The 21,600-nt window shown below is 46.5% G+C and overlaps 1 protein-coding gene across 3 annotated transcripts in view; it reads left to right on the top strand.

Moving 5' to 3' along the window:
- Positions 1-8,195: 8,195 nt before the first annotated feature.
- The window catches only part of RAPGEF2 (Rap guanine nucleotide exchange factor 2), a 275,299-nt gene continuing 261,894 nt past the window's right edge, over positions 8,196-21,600 (top strand). For all 3 annotated transcript variants that reach the window (XM_008273492.4, XM_051831661.2, XM_008273491.4), the window contains exon 1: positions 8,196-9,263. In XM_008273492.4, coding sequence (XP_008271714.2) covers positions 9,195-9,263 — 69 coding nt within the window. In that variant the 5' untranslated portion in view covers positions 8,196-9,194. The remainder of the gene's footprint in view (positions 9,264-21,600) is intronic.

Raw genomic sequence — 21,600 nt, 5'->3', positions numbered from 1 at the left:
ACACACTTTCCTAAGTGTCAGGAGCTCTTCTGGAAGAACACATTGTATCTCTGCCTGGATACCCGTAACTCTACTCCCCGTCTGGGACTCTGGAATGGGATTAGCAGGTGAGTACAATATTTCCTGGTGGCACGTGCTCACTGAGAATGATACAGTGTCTGAACTATATAGCCTTTCACTCTCCTGAGATTTTCACTGACTCTACTACCCAGGTTAAAAAAAACCTGGAAAACCATTTAAAAATGTTCCCCGGGGAGGGGAAGAGTGTAAGGAATGTCTGATAGAATTCAGCCTTTCTCAGCTGGAAAACCCCCCTTCAGAGGTTTCTAAGAACTGGAGAGGCAGCTCCTGTCTTAGATAGGGAAGCTCCCCAGGTCCTTCTATCATCTGCCCTCCTCCTAGACAGGCTGTAAATCAAACCAGCCTCCATGGGGCCTGGGGAAGGAACTGCGTCCTATTCAACACTGGGACTCTTGGCATTAAGATCAATGTCAGTGGGAAGCACCAGACTCCACTGAGAGACTATTAGAGGGGCCTGTGCTGTGGCTCAGTGGGCTGAGTCTGCCTGTGGTGCCAGAATCCCATGTGGGTACCAGTTCTAGTCCCGGCTGCTCCTCCTCTGATCCAGCTCTCTGCTGTGGCGTGGGAAAGCAGTAGAAGATGGCCCATGCTTGGATCCCTGCACCTACATGGGAGATGCAGAAGAAGCTCCTGGTTCCTGGCTTCAGATGGGCTCAGTTTTGGCCATTGCAGCCATTTGGGGAGTAGACCAGCAGATGGAGGACCTTTCTCTTTGTCTCTCTCTCTGTAGCTCTACCTCTCACATAAACACATTTTTTCAAAAAATTAAAAAGAAAAAAAGAGACTGAGACCATAAGAGGTGCCAGCACTGTGGCACAGCAGGTAAAGTTACCACCTGCGGTGTTGGCATCCCATATGGGTGCTGGTTTGAGTCCCAGCTGCTCCACTTCTGATCCAGCTCCCCGCTAACATGCCTGGGAAAGCAGCAGAGGATGGCCCAAGTGCTTGGGCCCCTGCACCCACATGGGAGAACTGGAAGAAGCTCCTGGGTCCTGACTTTAGATCAGCTCAGCTCCAGCTGTTGCAGCCATTTGAGGAGTGAACCAGCAGATAGAAGACTTCTCTGTCTCTACCTCTCTCTGTAACTCTTTCAAATAAACAAAATAAATCTTCAAAAAAAAAAAAAAAAAGAGAGAGAGAGAGAGAGACTATTAGAACTCATAAAGCTGCAGGATATAAAACCAACACACAGCAATCAATAGTCTTTTTATATACAGAGAATGACATGGCTGAGAAAGAACTTGTAAGATCAGTCCCATTCACAATAGCTACAAAAAAATTTAAATACCCTGGAATAAATTTAACCAAGGAGGAGAAAGATCTATGATGAAAATCACAAAATATTTTTAAATACTTCTTTTTTAAAGATTTATTTTATTTGAAAGTCAGAGTTAAACAGAGAGCCTGGTACTGGCACAAAAACAGACATGTAGACCAATGGGACAGAATAGAAACTGCAGAAATCAATCCACACATCTATAACCAACTTATCTTTGACAAAGGTGCTAAAATCAACCCCTAGAGAAAGCACAGTCTCTTCAACAAATGGTGCTGGGAAACTTGGACCTCCATGTGTAGAAATACGAAATAAGACACCTACCTTACACCATATTCAAAAATCAACTCTAAATGGATCAAGAAACTAAATCTATAACCTGGTACCATCAAGTCACTAGAGGAGAACATTGAGGAAACCCTACAAGACATTGGCATAGGCAAAGACTTCTTGGAAAAGACCCCAGAGGCACAGACAATCAAAGAAAAAATAGACAAATGGAATTACATCAAGCTGAGAAGCTTCTACACTGCAAAAGAAACACTCAGCAAAGTGAAGAGGCAACTGACAGACTGGGAGAGAATATTTGCAAACTACCCAACCGATAAAGAATTAATAACCAGAATCTATGAAGAGCTCAAGAAATTCAACAACAAAACAAACAAACCAGTAAAGAAATGGGCAAAGGACTTGAACAGGCATTCTTCAAGAGAGGAAATTCAAATGGCCAACAGATACATGAAAAAGGCTCAGGATTACTAGCTATTAAGGAAATACAAATCAAAACCACAATGAGGTTTCACCTCACCCCAGCTAGGATATCATCAAAACAAAACAAAACAAAACAAAAACAATAAATACTGGCAAGGATGTGGGAGGAAAGGCACCCAAATACACTGCTGGTGGGAATGTAAACTGGTAAAGCCACTGTGGAAGACAGTATGGATATACCTCAAAAATCTCAATATAGATTTACCATATGACCCAACCATCCCACTCCTGGGAATTTGTCAAAAGGAAATGAAATCAGCACATGAAAGAGTTATCTGTACCCCCATGTTTACTGCAGCTCAGTTCACAGTAGCTGAGACATAGAATCAATCCAGATGTCCATTAATTGATGGCTGGATAAAGAAACTCTGGTATACGCATAGGATGCAACACTACTCATCCATAAAAAAGAACGAAATTCTGTCTTTCACAGCAAAATGGATGCAACAAGCCAGTCCCAAAAAGACAAATACCATATATTTTCCCTGATATGTCGTAACTAACAAAGTACCAAAAAATGTAATGTATATGAGTGAAACTGACATTTTGAAATTCTTTGATTGTTTACAGCTCTTATCTCTACTTTTGAGGAACAGCTTTTTTTTTTCTCCTTACTATTTGTTGAACTCTTTACTTATTGTAGGCTTAATCTTATCAGTATAAAGTAAACTGAAAGTAGATCATTATAAAAACTGAGAAAGAATTAGAAAGGAAGAAGGGTGGTAGTCTGTAGGAGTGGAAGAGAGGGTAGTGTGAAAGGATCACTATGCTCCTAAATCTGAATATATGAAATATATGAAATTTTTTCACCTAAATTTTTTTTTAAATCTGTGTCTGGTACATAGGAAGCACACAATACACATTTTTTGAATAATAGGTAATTAATGTGTTTCATAAACAAAATACATAACATACACACACACGTACCTTTAACTTGCTTTTAAAGATGACTCTAAACATTTAGGGATGCACTAGATTTTAGATCAAGGCTTTTCAAGTTACAAATATGAGTGGTATCAAGGCCAGAACTTGAAATGCATTTCTGTAATGAAAACCCAGTGGTCTGTCTCTCTACTGATCCCCTAATGATTTTCTAAATAATATGATAGTAGCAAAAACAGAATAAAGAAACTCATTTTTATGCTTGCCTTTATGAAGCAGTGTAATAGAGGGCTTACTTCCACTATGGTTTGTTGACACAGTTTGGTTTAGACTACTTAGCAGATTGTCCAACCTGTGTCCAAGTCTGTCTTTGATGCTGTACCTAGCACAGTGTTTGTGCTCAAATATCAGTAAAATAGCAATGTATGCCAAGTATCAGGTGTTCTAGATTTGGAGTGGTGATTAGCCTGTTGACATATGTAGATGAGATTATAAATAGTGGGAAATTAGCTTTAATTGAAGTTAAATGATAGCTTAGAAGTTCTCATGAGTCAGATGGATAAGACATACTATTAGGCCTTCCCTGAGGTCAGAGGTACAACTTAGTATCACAGTAGAGTACTCAGAGAAAAAAGAGCTTAGGGTTTTGGGTATTTTTTTTTAAGATGTATTTATTGGGGCCTGGCACTGTGGTCTAGTAGGCTAAGCCTCCAGCTTTGGCACTGGCATCCCATATGGGCATTGCTTTGTGTTTCAGCTACTCCACTTCCTATCCAGATCTCTGTTTACGTCCTGGAAAAGCAGTGGAAGATGGCCCAAGTGCTTTGGTCCCCCGCAACCATGTGGGAGACCCAGAAGAAGCTCTGGCTCCTGGCTTTGGATTGGCTCAGCTCTGGCAGTTGTGGCCATTTGGGGAGTGAACCAGCGGATGGAAGACCTCTCTCTCTTTATCTCTCTGTCTGTAGCTCTACCTCTCAAATAAATAAATAAAATTTTTTAAAATTTATTCATTTATTCATTTTTAAAGCACAGTGACAGAGAGGAGAGAGAGAGAGAAAGAGACAGAGAGAGAGAGAGAGAGAGAGAAAGAGAGAGAGAGAGGATCCTTAATCCACTGGTTTACTCCACATGGCTTCAATGGCCAGGGCTGGTTCAGGCTGAAACCAGGAGCCAGGAACTGCATCCGGGTCTCCCACATGGGTGGCAGGGACCTAAACACCAGCGTCATTTTCTGCTGCTTTCTTGGGTGCATTAGCAGGGAGCTGGATCTGAAGCAAAGGACTGGAGCCAGTACTCTGATGTGGAAAGCTAGCATGGCAAGCTGTGGCTTAACCCACTGTGCCACAATAATCGTCCAAAGAACAGATTTGCAACTGGAACTCCCACTTCCTGGTTGTGAGATCTGGGGAGAGGAGTTCCTGTGCAATGCCCATTCTCTTCCAGCCTCACCCCCAGTCCTGCCGTGGGGCTCAGAGTTCCATACTACCTGAATGCCAGGACCCACCCCTGCCCTCATGGCTGTGCTGCTGTCAGGACTCACCTTCTGAGGCTGGTCCCCAGCCGACGTTGTCCAGGGGTGGCTTTTGTGAGCGGTGTGATGTAGTTTAGCTTGCAGGTTGGGGCATCGTTTGCCGGGAGCTTTATTGGAATGGTATGGACCTCAGACAGGAAGAACGGGGGCTGAGAGCTGTGAGCCTGAAGCCAGCACACTGTGCAGGGTCCCTCTCCTAGTTAATCTGCAGCTTTTAGCATTTATGAAAGGGTACCTGAGTCTCCAGGCTCTTCCAAAGGCAGGCCTGGAACTGGGGCAAGTCGCATGAACTGTTTCATGTCAGTTTCCTCCCTCTGTAAACAGGATGGTAATAACTGTTCCACTAACCTCAAAGGACAGCAATGATGAGAATAATCTTAACAATAGCTACCTTATGCTTTATATAGACTATAGCTCAAACACTATGCAAGGTTCTTTGCATGTAATATACTTGATCTTTGTGAGTCTTCAGGGCATATAGTTCTTATTTCCTTCATAAAGAATAGAAAAGAGGCTCAGGGAGTTCAGGTTTCCTCTTCCAGTTTGCTCTCCTGGACCAGGGACACAAGGAAGAGACAAGCTCATATAAATACAATGTAACATGATAGTTACTAATTTCTTTATCCATGCAATACATATTTGTTGACTGCCTATTATGTGTTGAGGATATATCAATGATCAAAAGGTATAGGCTAATCCTCTGCCTGCGGCACCAGCACACCGGGTTCTAATCCTGGTCGGGGCGCCAGATTCTGTCCCGGTTGATCCTCTTCCAGGCCAGCTCTCTGCTCTGGCCCAGGAGTGCAGAGGAGGATGACCCAAGTGCTTGGGCCCTGCACCCGCATGGGAGACCAGGAGAAGTACCTGGCTCCTGGCTTCGGATCAGCGTGGTGTGCTGGCTGCAGTTCACTGGCCGCGGCGGCCATTGTGGGGTGAACCAACGGAAAAAGAAGACCTTTCTCTCTGTCTCTCTCTGCCTGTCAAAAAAAAAAAAAAAAAAAAAAAAAAAAAAAAAAAAAAAAAAAGTATAGGGGCACAGTGGGTAAAGCTGCCACTTGGGAACTTGGGATACCAGTATTCCATATCAGGGCTCTGGTTTGAGTCCCTACTGCTCTGCTTCTGATCCAGCTCCCTGCTAATGCACCTGGGAAAGCAGCAGAAAATGGCCCAAGTGTTGAGGTCCCTGCCACCCATGTGGGAGACCCTGATGGAGTTACTGGATCCTGGTTTCAGTCTAGCCCAGCCTTGGCCACTGCAATATTTTGGGGGGATGAATCATCATAGGATGGAAATTTCTACCCTTGTCTCTCCCTATCACTCTGCTTTTTCAAATAAATAAATCTTTAAAAAAGGGATGGTTTCAAAAATCACAGTGGGGGAGGGAGACAAACAAGTATACAGTCCATCAGACAGTGGTAAATAAAGGAAGAGAGCTAGGGTGGGTGGAGATATGACTTCTAAAAAATTTACATATTCATTTCACAGGGAGATGGGTGTGGGTCCTGTGTGTGCACACGCGAGCGTTCGGGAGTACACCTCCCATCTGCTGGTTCAGCCTCCAAATGTCTGTAACAACCAGGGTCGAAGTTGAGTGCCAGGAACTCAACCAGATTACCCATGTGGGTGGTAGAAACCCAATTACTCGAGCCATTACCACTGCTGCCTATGGTGTGCAATAGCAGGAAGCTAGAATGAGGAGCTGGAGCCAGGAATCAGACACAGGTAGTCTGATGTGGAATGCAGGTGTTTTAACCACACGCCAGATGCCTGTTGTAGAAGATGACATCTGAATGAAGATAAAACAGAGGTAAGGAACAATGTCCTATTTATTGTCTTTCTTCCCCTTCCCTATCTTCTCTCTTTTTCTGAATGCAGGTGGGCTGGGAGAGGTAGAGGATAAGACAGGCATTAGAAAACAGAAGATGGGAAGGCCATGAGACCAGAATTTACTTACTGTTCCAGAAACAGCAAGGAGGCCAATGTGCCTGGGAAAATGAGTAGGGAATAAGAGTGTCAGAGACAGAAAGAGGGGGGCACCAGGTCCCTAGGTCATTCAGGCCATGGTACCTTGAGTGAGATGGGGGGCTAAGCAGAGGCATTATTTAAGTGGAGTGAGAAGAATCTCTCTGGCTGCACTGTTGGAACCAGACTGTTGCAGGAGAGGATGGAGAGAGATCAGGCAGATGCTTACTGCAAAGTGCAGGCAAAAACCATGCTAGCTTGGACCCAGGTCATGCAGCGGAAGTGGCCGCCAGAGGTTAGCTTCCAGGAAGGGCACTCTGAGCTGACAGTTTTACTGAGCCCTGTGGGAGCCTAAGAGCAAGGTGTAGAAGGTATTACTGGGGATGGAGAAGCACGTGGGCGGGGCGCGTTTGGGGCCTGGTTTGCACGTTCCTAAGCAGAGTCTGTCAGACACCAGGTGGAGACGTCAGGTGTACTTTTTCACTTCATTGGGTTGGAATAACCCCTCCTGTTTCCGGAGCAGCAGCAGCGGCACATTTTCCACGTCCCTTTGCTTTCAAGGTGGAAGTCTACGGCAGAGAAGTGAGAGAGCCACACAGGGAGGCGCTTCAGCAAGGGTAACATAAGAGGGTTTATAGACACAGTCCCTAATTCAGACTCAGTTTCTGAGGGTCGCAGGGAGATCTGTTCAGCGACACACAGGTGACTTAGGGACGAGCAAATGTGAACGGACAATCTGTTCCAATAAACTGGATGGTCTAAAAACTCGTTTTGAAAAAAGTTCGGTGTAGTAGCTCACACACAAAAAAAGTCTCAGTGGCTCCGTACGTGAATTTGTGTTTGGGGAAAGGTAAACAGAAACAAAACCCCGGGACCAGAGCAGCCAAGCGCTCCCCAGTGCCCGGCTGCGTGTCTTGCACACCTGGACCACAGCTCAGGGAGGCAGCAGGCACGGGTACCCTCTCAAATGACCTGCACCGAGTGGGTCGACTTGGAAATCTGGGGTCCAGGGGACGTCTCGGCCCAAGGCAATAAACGCTTCTGATGCTATCGACAGAAGTTGCGTGTAGTCTGGCACGTCTGGGGCTGCTTCTGGGTCTCGTGTAGGCTTTCCCCGGCCTAACTTTGTGGTCACTTAAGTGTCTGAGAGGCGCCACAGCGAGGTCGCCAAGGCAGGGCAGCCACACGGTCCTTGCGGGACGTCGCAACTAGCTCCTAAGAGGATTTGGCCGCAGGGACGCTGCGCGCAGCCACCCTCCGGCTGGAGGGACGCCCGGCGCGGCCCGAGCTGCGAATTCGGCTTCGGGTCAACTTCCAGCCGCCGGCTCTCCCGGCGGCGCGGAGCCCGGGGCCGCGCGCTCCCTGCTCGGGCCCCGGCGCGCGCGCGCGCGCGGCGCCTCGGCGCGGCCCGGCTGGGCAGGCGGCCGGGCCAGCTCGGCGCAGGTCCCCGGGGCCCGCAGGCGGCCCGAGCGCCCGGCTCACCTGCCGGCCGCCCGAGGTGCGGCTCCCGAGCGAGGGCGCGGCCGGCGGGCGGTGCAGGCGGCGCGGGGAGGCGGGCGCGGCGCGCGCGGGCCGCTCCGCCCCGGCGATGACGCGGCGGCCGCCGACTCGCCTCGGCCCCGTCGCTCACTCCTCACCATGGTTGCGGCACAAAGCAACAAGCCCCGGAGGCCGCTTCCTCCCTGAGGAGCGGCTCGGGCGGCGGGGAAGGCGCCGGCGGAGGAAGAGGCGGAGGAAGAGGAGGGCAGTCGCCGTCTCCCGAGCACCCTCGCCGCGGGGGGCTGCGCGCGGCGCTCGGCCCGCAGACGCCCGCTCGCCGGACCCCGGCCGCCCGCGGCCCCTGCTGCCCCTCCCCCGGCCCGCGCAGACGAGGAACAAAGTTGCCGGCGGCGGCTGGGCCCGAAGGCTGCTCCGGCCGCCTGTGCGCCGGGGCAGCCCCGCTCCGGGCGTGCGCATGGGGGCCGGCGGCGGCGGCCGGAGCGGGAGCAGCTGCAGCGGCGGCGGCGGCGGCGGGGCGGCCCGAGGGGATGCAGCAGCAGTCCGGAGGCGCGGCCGAGTCCACTAGACGGAGACCGGCGGCGGCGCTCGGGCTTCGCAGCGCCCGGACCTGAGCCGGAGCCCCGGTGCCCAAGGACTAGGGGCGCGGGAGATCGCAGCGCTTCCCGGGGACCCCTGGGCGGCGGCGCGAGCCCCGGAGAGGAGGGGGCAGAAGAGGCTCCGCCTGCCGCGGCCCTCCCCCTCCCCACTGCCACTGGTACCTCCCTAAAAATAACTCGGGCCCGCCGGGCCGGGAGGAGCCGCCAGTGTCCCCCGAGAGGAGCCGGGGAGGCGTGCCGAGCCAGGGCCCGGAGGGAGCCGGGCGCGCCTGGAAGCCTCGCAGGCCGAGCGGCGAGGAAGCGGAGGAGGAGGAGGAGGAGGAGTTCCCGGGCTCCGGGCCGCAGGGACCGACCTCGGCCGCGGGGTTCGGGGCAGGGCGCAGCCCGCGCCCTTCGCGCCCGTCCCGCGCTCCGGAACGCAGGGCCCCGCCGAGCCGCCCGCCGCGGGCCCAGCGCCGCCGCGGGTTTGGCCGATCGGCCCCGGGCGGCGGGCGGAACGCGCAGGGCGGAGGCGCCGGCTGCGCTGGGCCGGGAGGAGGCCGGCGAGGGTGCGGAGCGGCCCCGGCCCCGGCCCCGGCCCGGCCGGCGGGGGGAGATGGCGTCCTACGTGGATAACAGCTTCCGCCAAGCCGTGATGAAGAACCCCGCGGAGAGGACCCCTCAGGTGAGACCCGCGGCGGCGGCGGCCCTGCACTTGACCGCGTCTCCCCCGACCCGCGTCCTGGCGCCGGTCGCCCTGAGCACCCTGCTCGTCCCACCAACCGCATCCCGTTGCCAAGGCTCTTCCCCCGGCCACCCTGGGCCGATTTCCTCGTCCCTTGGATTCTCTTCTCCCTTACGCGGCTGTCTGCACCCCTGACCTCCCCTGGGTTGACCCGGCTGGAGGGGTGTGCGTGTTGGGGGAAGGGTTCTCTGGCCTCCCTCTCCCCGGAGCTTCTGGGTCTCGCGGGCGGGGGTCGCGCCTGCCTTGGCCAGGTGTTCTTGCCTCCCTGTCCTCAGGCTCCGCTCCTGTCCTAGCTGGTGGCCCCTCTACCCTTGCAGTGGGGCGCCGTTGGCCAAGGTGGAGTTCTGCACGGTTCCTTAAGGCACAGACGTGTTGGCTTTGTAGAGTGGATCGCGGGGGTGCCGGTGTATTTTTGCTTTTTGGAAAGAGTGGCACAGGGAGGCCTGTTCCAGACAGCCCCGGGAAGGGCACCCTGTGGGTTCTTGCGGAGTTGCACAACCTTGTCAAAATTAGATAACTTTGTTAACCTTTATACCTTTGTTTACCTTCAGGCTTATGTTTCTCTCATTTTAAACAAGAGGAATTGCTGATGGGGTTGGATTTGGTCATCTCAGGTTGGAGTAGAGAGGCAAATTGTATTCCAAATATCATGGGTTGCTTTTCTTTGCGTCCGGTTGCTGACTGCATCCAGGATCAGGATGCTTTTTCCTAAGCTGGGGGTGGTGGCTATTGGGAGTCCTGCTTGCCAACCCGCTCAAGGCCAATGAGTCCTCCTAGTGCCTGGGACCACCAGACGTCTAGGGTTAGGTGTTGGATGCCATCTGTTCAAACCCAAATGCTCTCCTGTTCTCTGGCGTGGATTATTATTATTTAATGTGGAGAGAATAGCATCAAGTAGAACCTTCCACTGGCTGCCTTGGACAAGCCCCAAGAATGGCACCTGGTACCGTTTTTGATTTTTTTCCCCTTCTCCTGATGGAGCTGCCACATCTGTGGGATCATGGCTAGATCCCGCACATTTACCAAACCTGTGGAAGATGGGCTGTGGTTTTACAAGAAAATGCATTTCGGTGTCTCCAGAAAGCTGTTTTTTGTTTTATCACGGCCGAGGAATGTCTTGCTTTGATCTTGCTCCTCCTCCCTTAGCGCTGCCTGCCTCTCACGCGCCTTCCTCGCTTCTTGCTTTGGCAATGGCCAGTTAGTTGCATCATTGTCTTTGCACCTGAGCGTGCACATGCCCAGTCCCGGCGTGAAGGAAAGGCAGGTGTCAGCGAGGTGTTTCGGCTCCTTTCAGGAACACTGTCGGAAGTGCCTAGTGGAATCACACGCCGAGAATGGGAGAACCTTGCCAGGCTGGTCAGAACCTGACGTCAGAGGCCCTGGGTGGAAATGAGGGAGGGGGCAAGTGGTGCTTTGATTAGGTGAAGAACAACAATGACTGAAACCTCCTATCAGGTGGGGCGGGTGGGTCACCAGACTGGGCTGGGGGAGACAGAACCTGCGCTGTGCCGACGTGAGCATTGTGCGGAACAAGTGAACTGTTCAACTTTGCTGTGTAGAACAGCGTTCACACTGACCCAACGCAGAACTTGGCCAGTCGGAGGCCTGCGGGGCCAGTCACTCCCAACGCCAATACGTGAAAGCGCCATTGACTCTGAAAGCCGCCCGCCCGCAGTGTCTGCCCGGGCCTTAACCTCCATCCGAAAAGTAAACACAGCGAACCTACCAAACATTTTGAACATTCTTAAGTGTCAGCCCAGTTGACTTTGAAGTTTGTTTGCTTGTTGGTGACGCACACCCCCGCATTTATTTATTTTAAAGAGAACGGAGTTTGAAATGTGATCATTTTCCATCTTTACCTGACTTGTCAGAAATAGTTAATGTAAAAGTTTGACACTGACTAAAAAAAATACCTTCACAGAAGGTGCTTTTTGTATCCAGTCTTTGTTCATGCAGATCTGGAGGTTTGTGTGTACTCTGTCCTCATGATTGTTGGATGCCTGTGCTGTAAGAACACGACCTTGTTAAATAAGCTTGAAGTCGTAAACAGAAGGGCATTTTGCTGTCTGTACTTCCTTCTGACTGTGAGGATGAACTCAGTAAAGGATTCCCTTTATGATTTATATAGTGAGTCTCTACAGCCAAAGGAAAGTGCTCTAAGAGAAAATAGTGGAAAATTTACAATTTTTTACTGCAATTCAATTTTTTTTAATTTTAATTTTCAACATTTTATCTGTTAAACTCCTTTGAAGACATAGTTTTGTATTTAGGTCAATCAGTTGCCTGGAAGTAATTGGGATGTCACTCATGTAACCTAAGAAGCTGGCCACAAGACAGTCTGGGGTGGGGAGAGACCCAGGCCTCCGTTAAATTGGGTGTTTTTTGTGTCCACAGGGAAAAAAGGAAACCCATTCTGTTTTGGTATGCAATCAACGAGGAGGAATGTTAAGGAGAAATTGTTAAAAAAATCATCTGAATTTTTAGCCAAATCATGCATATTCAGACTCATGAAGCTGTTACTATTTCACCTGTTATCCTGAGAGAAGGAAAAAGTGTTCTCTAGTACCAAAGTGTGACGCATATTGTGTCTGGAAACCTGGCTGAGTTTTAGTCAATGGGGCACTGTATTATAATTACAAAGCCCCTTGAAAATAATGGGCACTAAACAGCCTATTGATATTTTTCACGGCACCTCTGTTGAAAAACAGGACTCATAAGTAATTGCTTTATTAAATTATTTGGGTTTGTGTCTTTAATCACTTAAATGAGAAATGTGGTCACCAAAGTGATTTAGTGAAGCAAAAGATGTAACTAAATTGCAAACAGCTTTCTCCCCCAAGGCTTCATACAATAAAATGACTTTTTTTTGAAACATTTTATTAACTTGTTGAGTTCAGGCTCTTTTAAATTGCTTCTGTAGAGTGTTTAAATGTGTAATGTTTTTAGTTTTCCAAGTGGAACATGTAAAATTGTTTCATCTACCTCAGAGCCTAACTTAATGTGTTTTTAGTGAGTTGGAAAGTTATTTCTTAAAATGGTATGTGTATGAGGGTACTTAAAAGTTGGTGGAAAATGGAATTAAAAGTTGTTTGTTTCGGTGCAACAATTTCTGAAAACCATGCATAGTTTTTTGTAATAGACTTTAAGACTTTCTGAAGACTTCTCATAAAATAATACAGACTCGTATCTCCTCCTAGTTAATAATTTTACTTCGCCTTTTACTCTTGAGATTTTGGGGGAATTACACCTCTTGATTGAGTTGCGACTCATGAATTTGTCGAGAGTTCATAACAGAGAGTGCAGGACTTAGTTCGTTGCAGTCACTCAGTGGAATTCATCTTAAGTCATATCGAACAGGCTAAAAAAATACTTCTAGTCCGGGAAAGCTTAAAATTATGACAATTCGCACAAATAGTATTTTTGGCAAATCATTCACTTTCAAATCTAGCTGAAGAATTGTGCCTTACAGCTAAATTTTCCATTTGACTTTCTTTTTACCATTGTTCATCCGACTCATATTTTCATTTGACAGCTTATACTTTGATTATATTTTAGCTCATTTTTGGATTCTCCTAGTAATTGTTTCTTAAGTGTTTTTTCCCCATAAAACACAGCTAAACTGTGTGCAATTTGAAAAGCATGTCTCACAATGAAATGATTGTCCATAAGCATTTAGATTTCTTAATGATAATAGCTGATTTTTTTTTTGGTTAAAATACACATAGCTGAAATATAATTTCAAACTATTTAGCATTAGCATGTGACTTTTAAGTGAAGGCTTAAATTTATGGTAAAAAATATTAACGTACTTTTGCAATACTGGTAGAAGCTTAGTTGCCTTCTAATAACCTTTTAAAGTTTTAGTAATTAACACTTCTATAATTAGCTTTGCATATCTTGGCCAAGGTTCAAAATGAATCCAACTGTAGTACTGGATGTAGAATCCTGGTCTATCCTAGTGTTCCCAAACCCTGGGATTACACAAAATAGTTTAAAAAGGAAAAAATAAGAGATACCTTTTGTGTCCCCGTCCCTCCTGCTAAGAAAGGATATAAAATAAAAGCAAAATAAAAGACTTCTATTAGTATCATTTAATTAATGATCTTGCTGTTTAAAAAGGGGAAGTACATTATTGCTCAGAAAGATCAGTTCTTGAAATAAAATACTTTGCCTCATTAGAAAAAATTTTTAAAAAATTTTTAAAAAATTTTTACTGTGGAACCGAAAAAGAAAGGTAGATTTTGGTGGATTTACACTCTCACAATACGATCTTCCTTTGGTGATATTGAAATTCAAGTCACGAAGTAATATTGGGTTATGCTTCAGATGAAAATTGACTGTCTTGAATAATGATCTGATACCATTTTAGAAACACAGAAAGACTTTGCCTCTGCTTAAATCATGAAAAGTTACTGAAAGAAATTTTTTTATGATTGTGTAAATTTTTTATTGAGGTAATTGATGTAGGCTAAAGAGATGTGAAAACTGGTAACAGTGGTTTCTTGATATTTGCATTTTATGGACTATTTCCTCTCTTCACTCCATTTCTGATACCAGTTTTCTCATCTGTAAAATGATAATAGCTTCCTGAGGTTGTTTTATAGATTAAATGAAAGAAAGTACTTTAACTAGGGCCATGCCTAATAGTGGTTCTTGTTCTGTGATAGCATGTATTCAGTGGAATGCCTGTTATTTACCAATGGGCATTCAAAGCTGGCATGAGATGTGTGTCTCTGAACTCACCAGTCTTGTACCCAGTAAGCAGGCTGTGATTTGCCAGCACTGTGACAGGTGTCCTTTGGCAGAGTCTGAGGGCAATAGGTGTCTGCCCACCTGGGGGACATGAGGACTATTCCAAGCCGACCTGCTCTCATACGAGTAGCACACGTAATTGTAGGAAGACGTGTACATCTTTGTTCAGTGTGCTGGGGGGCAAAGGATCAGATAAGGGATGCCAAGTATAGATGGCGTGGAGGGGCGTGAGAAGAGACCTGGAGCTCAGTGAAAGACTGACAGTCAGAGACAGCTGTTTGCTCCAGCAGTTAAGACTGTTTAGGACCTGTGCTCTGTATTGGGATACCTGGGTTTGATTCCTGATTGTGTCCAGGTTCCAGCTTCCTGTTAATGCAGATACAGGGAGGCAGCAGGTAGTGGCTTAGGTCGTTGGATCCTGCCACCCACTTGGGAAACCCAGATTGAGTTCCCAGCTCCTGGGTGTTTGGGAGGTAAACTAGCAAGTAGGAATTATCTTTCTTTCTGTCTCTCTGCCTCCAAAGTAATAAATAAAAGGCTGACATCCATTCTCCAGGCTTGAGATGATTGAGAGCTTGAATTACACAGCAGAGATGATGGATAGGCTAGTTGAATGTGTTCACACTTATATCAGCACTCACTGTATTAGCCGATGCTTGCGTTATGCTGGTGTAGCCTAATCATAGCAGGTGGCTGCGATGGACATTGCTGGTTCATAGGAAAAAAACCTCCCAGGTTGTTAAGTATAATTTTGATGTTTAAAAGTATTTTTTTAACTCATACTATTTACTCATGCTATTTTTTTCTTAAACTTTGATGTCTTCCACCAAATGTACATTCTAGAGATCTGAGTGATAGGAAATACAGAGGCTCTTCAAATTTGCAGTGAGGTCATTATAAGTTCAAGATATTGGGGCTGCCACCATGACATAGCGGGTAAAGCTGCCACCTGCAGTGCCGGCATCTCATATGGGCGCTGGTTCAAGTCCTGGCTGCTCCTCTTCCGATCCAGCTCTCTGCTATGGTCTGGGCAAGCAGTGGAGGATGGCCCAAGTGTTTGGGTCCCTGCACCCCGTAGGAGACCCAGAGGAATCTCCTGGCTTCCCAGCTCCGGCTGTTGTGACCATTTGGGGAGTGAACCAGCAGATGGTAGAGCTCTCTCTCTCTGCCTCTCTGTAACTCTGCCTTTCAAATAAATAAATACATCTTTAACAATAAATAAATAAAATCTAAAAAAAACAAAGAGAAAATGTTTCAAGTTGTAAATACATTTAATAGACCCGCCCTACTGAACACCACAGCTTAGCCACACTGTAGTGCGTCTATTGGTCTGTTGTTTTACCCTCGTGATTATGTGGTTGTCTGGGAGCTGTGCTCAGTGCTGCTGTCCAGCATAGCCAGAAAGTATCCTCCTGTTTTTTTTTCTTTTAAGATTTATTTGTTTATTTGAAAGAGTTACACAGAGAGAGAGATCTTCCATATGCTGGTTCACTCCCCAAATGGGCACAAGGGCCAGGGCCAGGCCAGGCTGAAGCCAGAAGCTAGGACCTTTTTCTGGGTCTCTAACGTGGGTGCAGGGGCCCAAGCACTTGAACCATCCTCCATTGCTGTCCCAGGCCACGAGTAGGGAGCTGGATTGGAAGCGGAGCAGCCAGGACTCAAATCGGCACCCATATGGCATTGCAAGCAGCAGCTTTACCCACCGCGTCACAGTGCTGGCCCCAGCATACTCTCCTGTTATTGCTAGCCCAAGAAAAGATCCAAATTCCAAATATAAATATGGTTTCTATTGATTGCCTCTTGCACTCACCCTGTCACGTGTTTGAAACATCATAGTTCAATCATTTTAAATGGGGTCCTATCTGTATCTGACTCACATAATTATGCTAAATATAATATTTCTTTTTTAAAAAAGATTTATTTTTTGAAAGTCAAAGTTACACAAAGAGAGAAGGAGAGGCAGAGAGAGGTCTTCCATCCACTAGTTCACTCCCCAGTTGGCTGCAGCGGCCAGAGCTGGGCCGATATGAAGCCAGGAGCCAGGAGCTTCTTCCGGGTCTCTCACGCAGGTGCAGGGGCCCAGGGACTTGGGCCATCTTCTGCTGCTTTCCCAGGCCACAGCAGAGAGCTGGATTGCAATGGAGCTGCTGGGACTTGGACCAGTACCCATGTGGGATGCTGGCACTGCAGGCCGTGGCTTTACCTGCTACGCCACAGTGCCGACCCCAATATAATATTTCTTAATCTGTAATGATAATGTGATTTGCAAACATTCTGTCCTTTGAAGGAGTTAAAGAACTTTCAAATGTAAGCAGGAAGAAAGGAATGTATTTAGATAAAATTCAAAAGTGACTTGCAATGACACAGTGTGATGATTGAGTCTGAGAACAGTTCTGAGGTCTTTATACCATCTTTTTGGTTTGTGTGTGTAGGTAGACGAGTGTCGGTAAATAAGGAGGAGAGGCGATTGGTTATACATTTAATTGATCTTTTTGTAGCTTTGTCAGAGCTAGAACAGATATAGTTAGTAAAAATATGGCCAGTGGTTAAAGTGTCAGCCTCTCTGGGGTGAAAAATAAGCTGATTGTCGCATTCTTTTGACTGTTGGGGTTGATTCTTTCAGGAAAAGACCACCTCTAATCTTACGTGCTGGCTAAGCAGCAGTTATCATTGAGCTGCATGAAGTGTGCTTTTTGCTATGCTCGAGTGTTCTTTTTTCTCTTCCGTCTGTGACCTTGGGGTGATGTTAGTGGGGCTGATTTTTGTGGAGAGGCAGGTTTAGTCCTTGTTGTTTTTTTCTTTTTAAGATTTATTTTTTATTTATTTATTTAGTTTTTTTTTGACAGGCAGTTAGAGACAGACAGAGAGAAAGGTCTTCCTTCCGTTGGTTCACCCCCCAAAATGGCCGCTATGACCGGTGCACTGCGCCGATCCGAAGCCAGGAGCCAGGTGCTTCTCCTGGTCTCCCATGTGGGTGCAGGGGCCCAAGGGCTTGGGCCATCCTCCACTGCCCTCCCGGGCCACAGCAGAGAGCTGGACTGGAAGAGGGGCAACCAGGACAGAATCCAGTGCCCCAACTGGGACTAGAACCCGGGGTGCCGGCGCCGCAGGCGGAGGATTAGCCAAGTGAGCCGCGGCACCAGCCTAAAGATTTATTTTATTTATTTGAAAGACAGAGTTACAGAGAGAGGTAGAGACAGAGAGAATCTTCCTCCCCAGATGGCTGCAATGGCCGGAGCTGTGCCGATCTGAAGGCAGGAGCCAGGTGCTTCTTCCAGGTCTCCCACGTGGGTGCAGGCACCCAAGGACTTGAGCCATCTTCTACTGCTTTCCCAGGCCATAGCACGGAGCTGGATCGGAAGAGGAGCAGCCAGGACTAGAACTGGCGGTTCTTCAGGCCAGGGTTTTAACCCACTGTGCCACAGCGCCGGCCCCTAGTCCTTGTTTCTAAAATTAATTGTATGGGCTCTGCCACTCTGTGCTTTCATATCCATTGTGCCTAGGAGTTGTTTTGGAGGAATTAGTGACTTGGAGAGGAAATGAATTTTTTTTTTTAAGATTTATTTATCTAGTTGAAAGTTAGTTACAGAGAGGCAGAGGGATGGAGGGAGGGAGGGAGGGAGAGAGAGAGAGAGAGAGAAGTCTTCCATCTGTTGGTTCACTCCTCAGATGGCCACAGCGGCAGGAACTGTGTGGATTAGGAGCCAAGAGCCTCTTTGGGGTCTCCTATGCAGGTCCAGGGGCCCAGACATTTGGGCCATCTTCTGCTGCTTTCCCAGGCCACAGCAAAGAGCTGGATCAGAAGGGAGCAGCTGGGACTCAAACCAGTGCTCATATGGGATGTGGGCACTGCCTGGCTCTATCTGCTACAGCTCCAGCCCCAGGAAATGAATTTGTCACTGGAAATAAATTCCTGTTCTCTCCTCCTTTACTTTCTCATGGTCTGCATCCTGCAAGTTGTGGAGCTTCAGTTTTCAGATATTTAATGAGCTAAGTGGAAGTAAAAATGTACACTTTGTTCCTCTTGGCAGCTGAGTTGGAAAACCAACACTCAGAATAATGTAATGCCCTGGGAACCTTTCTTTCTTCTCTAGCTCATGGTATTTGTTCCTGTTTGACATAAAAGTCAATAAGGAAAGATTTTAATTAGGAAGTAGTCGTTAGCTGGTCATTTTAGGGAGACCTGATTGTACCTTTCCTTGAAGCTAATAATCAGTGTACCTAGAAGGTTGGGCGTTGTGGTGATTACCCGATTTCTCCTGAAAATTCATTTAAAGTTCATTATCGTTTGAAAAAAAAATTTAAGTTTTGAGGTAGTTATAGGCTGACATCCATTTGTAAGAAATAGTATGGAGAGATCTTACGCTCTTTACCCAACTTCTCCCATGAGAAATATCTTGCAAACTATAGAACCATATCTCAGTCAGGAAATTGACATTGATTGAGTCAAGACATAAGACATTTCCAACACTACAAAGGATTCCTCTTGCTGCCCTTTTATAGCCACAGTCACTCCTTCAGCCACATCTGGCAACCACTGATCTGTCTTCTAACTCTAATTGTGTCATTTCAAAAGTGTTATAAAAGCACCAGTGGTATCTGAGATAGATGGTGGTGGTGCAAGAAGAGATGGATTTATAGTCCTTTGTATAAAATACAGACCAAGGATCATGGTAATATTTTGGAGGAGCAAGAACTGGTAGTCCAACACATTTGGGATATGTTGATATGTATATTTTATTTCCATGAAAATTTTTCTTTGATCACAATGACACGTTCCTGCATTCAGACATTACTTCTCTTCTCTAAATGAGGAGGTGTCTATTCTAAACAAGTCAGAAGGCAGTCTAATGAATATATAATAGCCCCCCTTTATCCATGAGGCCATGTGTTATATATACACATAAAAATATATCTACTGTTTTTTCTTATACATACTTATCTGTGATACAGTTTAGTATGTTAGACACATTAAGAGGTTAACAACTAACAGTAAAATAGAACCACTCTAAAAATATGCTATAATAAGATTGTCACCATCACTACTCTTGGGCTTTGGGACAAATTATTAAATAAACTAAAGGTTACTCAGACATAAGCACTGTGATACTGCAGCGTTCCATCAGATGACCCAGAAGGCTACTGAGTGACTGATGGGCAGGTAACACACACAGCACAGAGACACTGGGCAGCCTGGGTGGGACAGAGGGAGATCTCATCATGCTGTTTGGAACAGCATGCAGGTTAAACTAATGCATTTATTTCTGTATTTTTAACGTTTTCAGATCAGAATTCAGCAGGTAACTAGAATCCGGATAAGGGGAGACCACTGTATATACAAAGGAGTTCCAAATTTGGGATGAATTGAGTAACAATAAATAATGACAGTACTGGATTATAACTTCTGTGGAGGGAAATATCCATGAGCTTATACTGATAGAAGTGACTAATTGAATAAGTAAACAATAGAGGAAAGGGACAACTTCTTGTTACAGTGTAACCTCAGTTAGACAGTGTGGGATGATGGAACGATCAGATCGCCAGGCAGCAAGCATTGCCGTAGTAGCTGTTGCAGACAGGAATTTCCAGTGGATGCCGGCATTAGTGGGTGAAAGTGTGATGAGAGGTACCCTTAAATAGCATCACCAGGGTATTTGCATAGAATCAAAATCTCTCCCACAACGTTGATTCAAAGGGAAAAATCAATACCCTGTAGCAAAGAAAACTGGCTGACATCAAATTAGCCGGATGATCAAAGCTCACATCACCAGTTATAAGGTGCCAGCACCATGTGTCTTCTGATGGGAACTGGGAAGGAGACATCTGTGGCATTCTTATTAAAAAAAAAAAAAAAAAAAAAAAAGAACAACAGAGAGGACAACAGACAGATCAGATTTCAGGACACCCTACAGAATAACTGGTGGGTACTCCCCAGAAGTGTTGAGCGGTTGATAAAAAGAACTGCCGAGGAGCTGCCACAGGTTGGAGGAGACCAAGGAAATGTAACAATCAGATGCAATGAGGGATTCTGGGATTAACTGTGCACCAGACAAGAGAGCATTACTGGGGGCGGGCATTCGGTGCAGCAGTTAAGTTGCCGCTTGGGACATCCACATCCAATAGGAGTGCCTGGGTTCAAGTCCCCTCCCTGCTAATGTACACCTTGGGAGGTGGTGAGCGATTGTTCAGATACTGGGGTCACTGCCACCCATGTGGGGGAACAAATTGAGTTCCAGGCTCCTGGCTTTCACCTGGCCCTGCCCCTTCTTGCAGGCGTTTGGGGGATGGGGAGGTGAATCAGATGGAAGATCTATCTCTGCTTTTCAAATAAAAATCAAAATGAAAAAAGAAATTTTTAGGACAAAAGGCAAACTTTTGTTTTAAAGATTTATTTATTTATTTGAGAGAGTTACACAGAGAGAGGAGAGGAAGAGTGAGCGAGCGAGCGAGCGAGAGAGGTCTTCCATCCAATGGTTCACTCCCCAGTTGGCCACAACAGCCGGAGCTATGCTGATCTGAAGCCAGGAGCTTCTTCCGAGTCTCCCACCTGGGTGTGGGGGCCTGAGGACTTGGACCATCTTCTGCTTTCCCAGGCCGTAGCAGAGAGCTGGATCAGAAGTGGAGTAGCTGGGTTTCAAACCAGCACCTTTATGGGATGCCAGCGCTTCAGACCAGGGCTTTAACCCGCTGCACCACAGCGCTGGCCCCAAAAGGCAAAATATAAATAATATTGTAGATTTTATTAGAACCTGGGAGAAGATGATATTGGGATCCCTGGATTATATTATAACTTCTTTTAGGCTGAGATTGTTTCAAAATTCAAATTTGAAAAAGGACCACAGCTTTTGGAGTTTTTTTACTGACCCTGAAGAGTGGCTAACAATTTATTTTTTTAAGTAATCTGTTTCCTGATTAGTGATTTAATCTGCATGAAGAGCCCAGTGCCTTCTGTAATTTTTAGCTATTTATTAATCTTTATCCCTACCCACATTTTGTAGATATTTACAAGATGGACTGCATCTTTTTTCAGTTCTGAATGTTTCATGACCTGGAATTTAAGTAATAAGAATATTTAATATAAGGAAGGAAGGATGGGAACTAGAATGTTCTATGTACATTAGGCAAAATGGAAGAATTGTGGGTGTAGTTTAAGGAAGTCAGTATTAGTGGAATTTAAGTTGTAGATTCCCTTCCCCCTTTTCACTTTCCTGTGAACTTAAAAATTCTTTAAATTGTTAGTTTTGGTAAGTGAGGGGGTGGAAGGGAGGGAAGGAAATGTAGAGGGTGTGTTTAAAAAGTCTTGTTAGAAGCACTAATAGAGCTGTGGATGTTAATATCTAAGCCAATTATGTTAAGTACTTTCATGTGGGCTTGTTTTTAAGGACTTTGTTAGGATTGAAAAAGAAAACTAAATGAACTTTAAAAATCAAAATCAAATGAAAATCTCTACTGTTTTTCTCCTGTGTATATATTTTTGTGCCTTTGTATTTTGATTATAAAGGCATTCTTTCCCTCAAACTACTTC

Source organism: Oryctolagus cuniculus, chromosome 8, assembly GCF_964237555.1.
Source record: "Oryctolagus cuniculus chromosome 8, mOryCun1.1, whole genome shotgun sequence".
Taxonomy (NCBI): Eukaryota; Metazoa; Chordata; class Mammalia; order Lagomorpha; family Leporidae; genus Oryctolagus; species Oryctolagus cuniculus.
The sequence above is the reverse complement of the archived record's forward strand: the minus strand, read 5'-3'. Positions and strand labels throughout refer to the sequence as shown.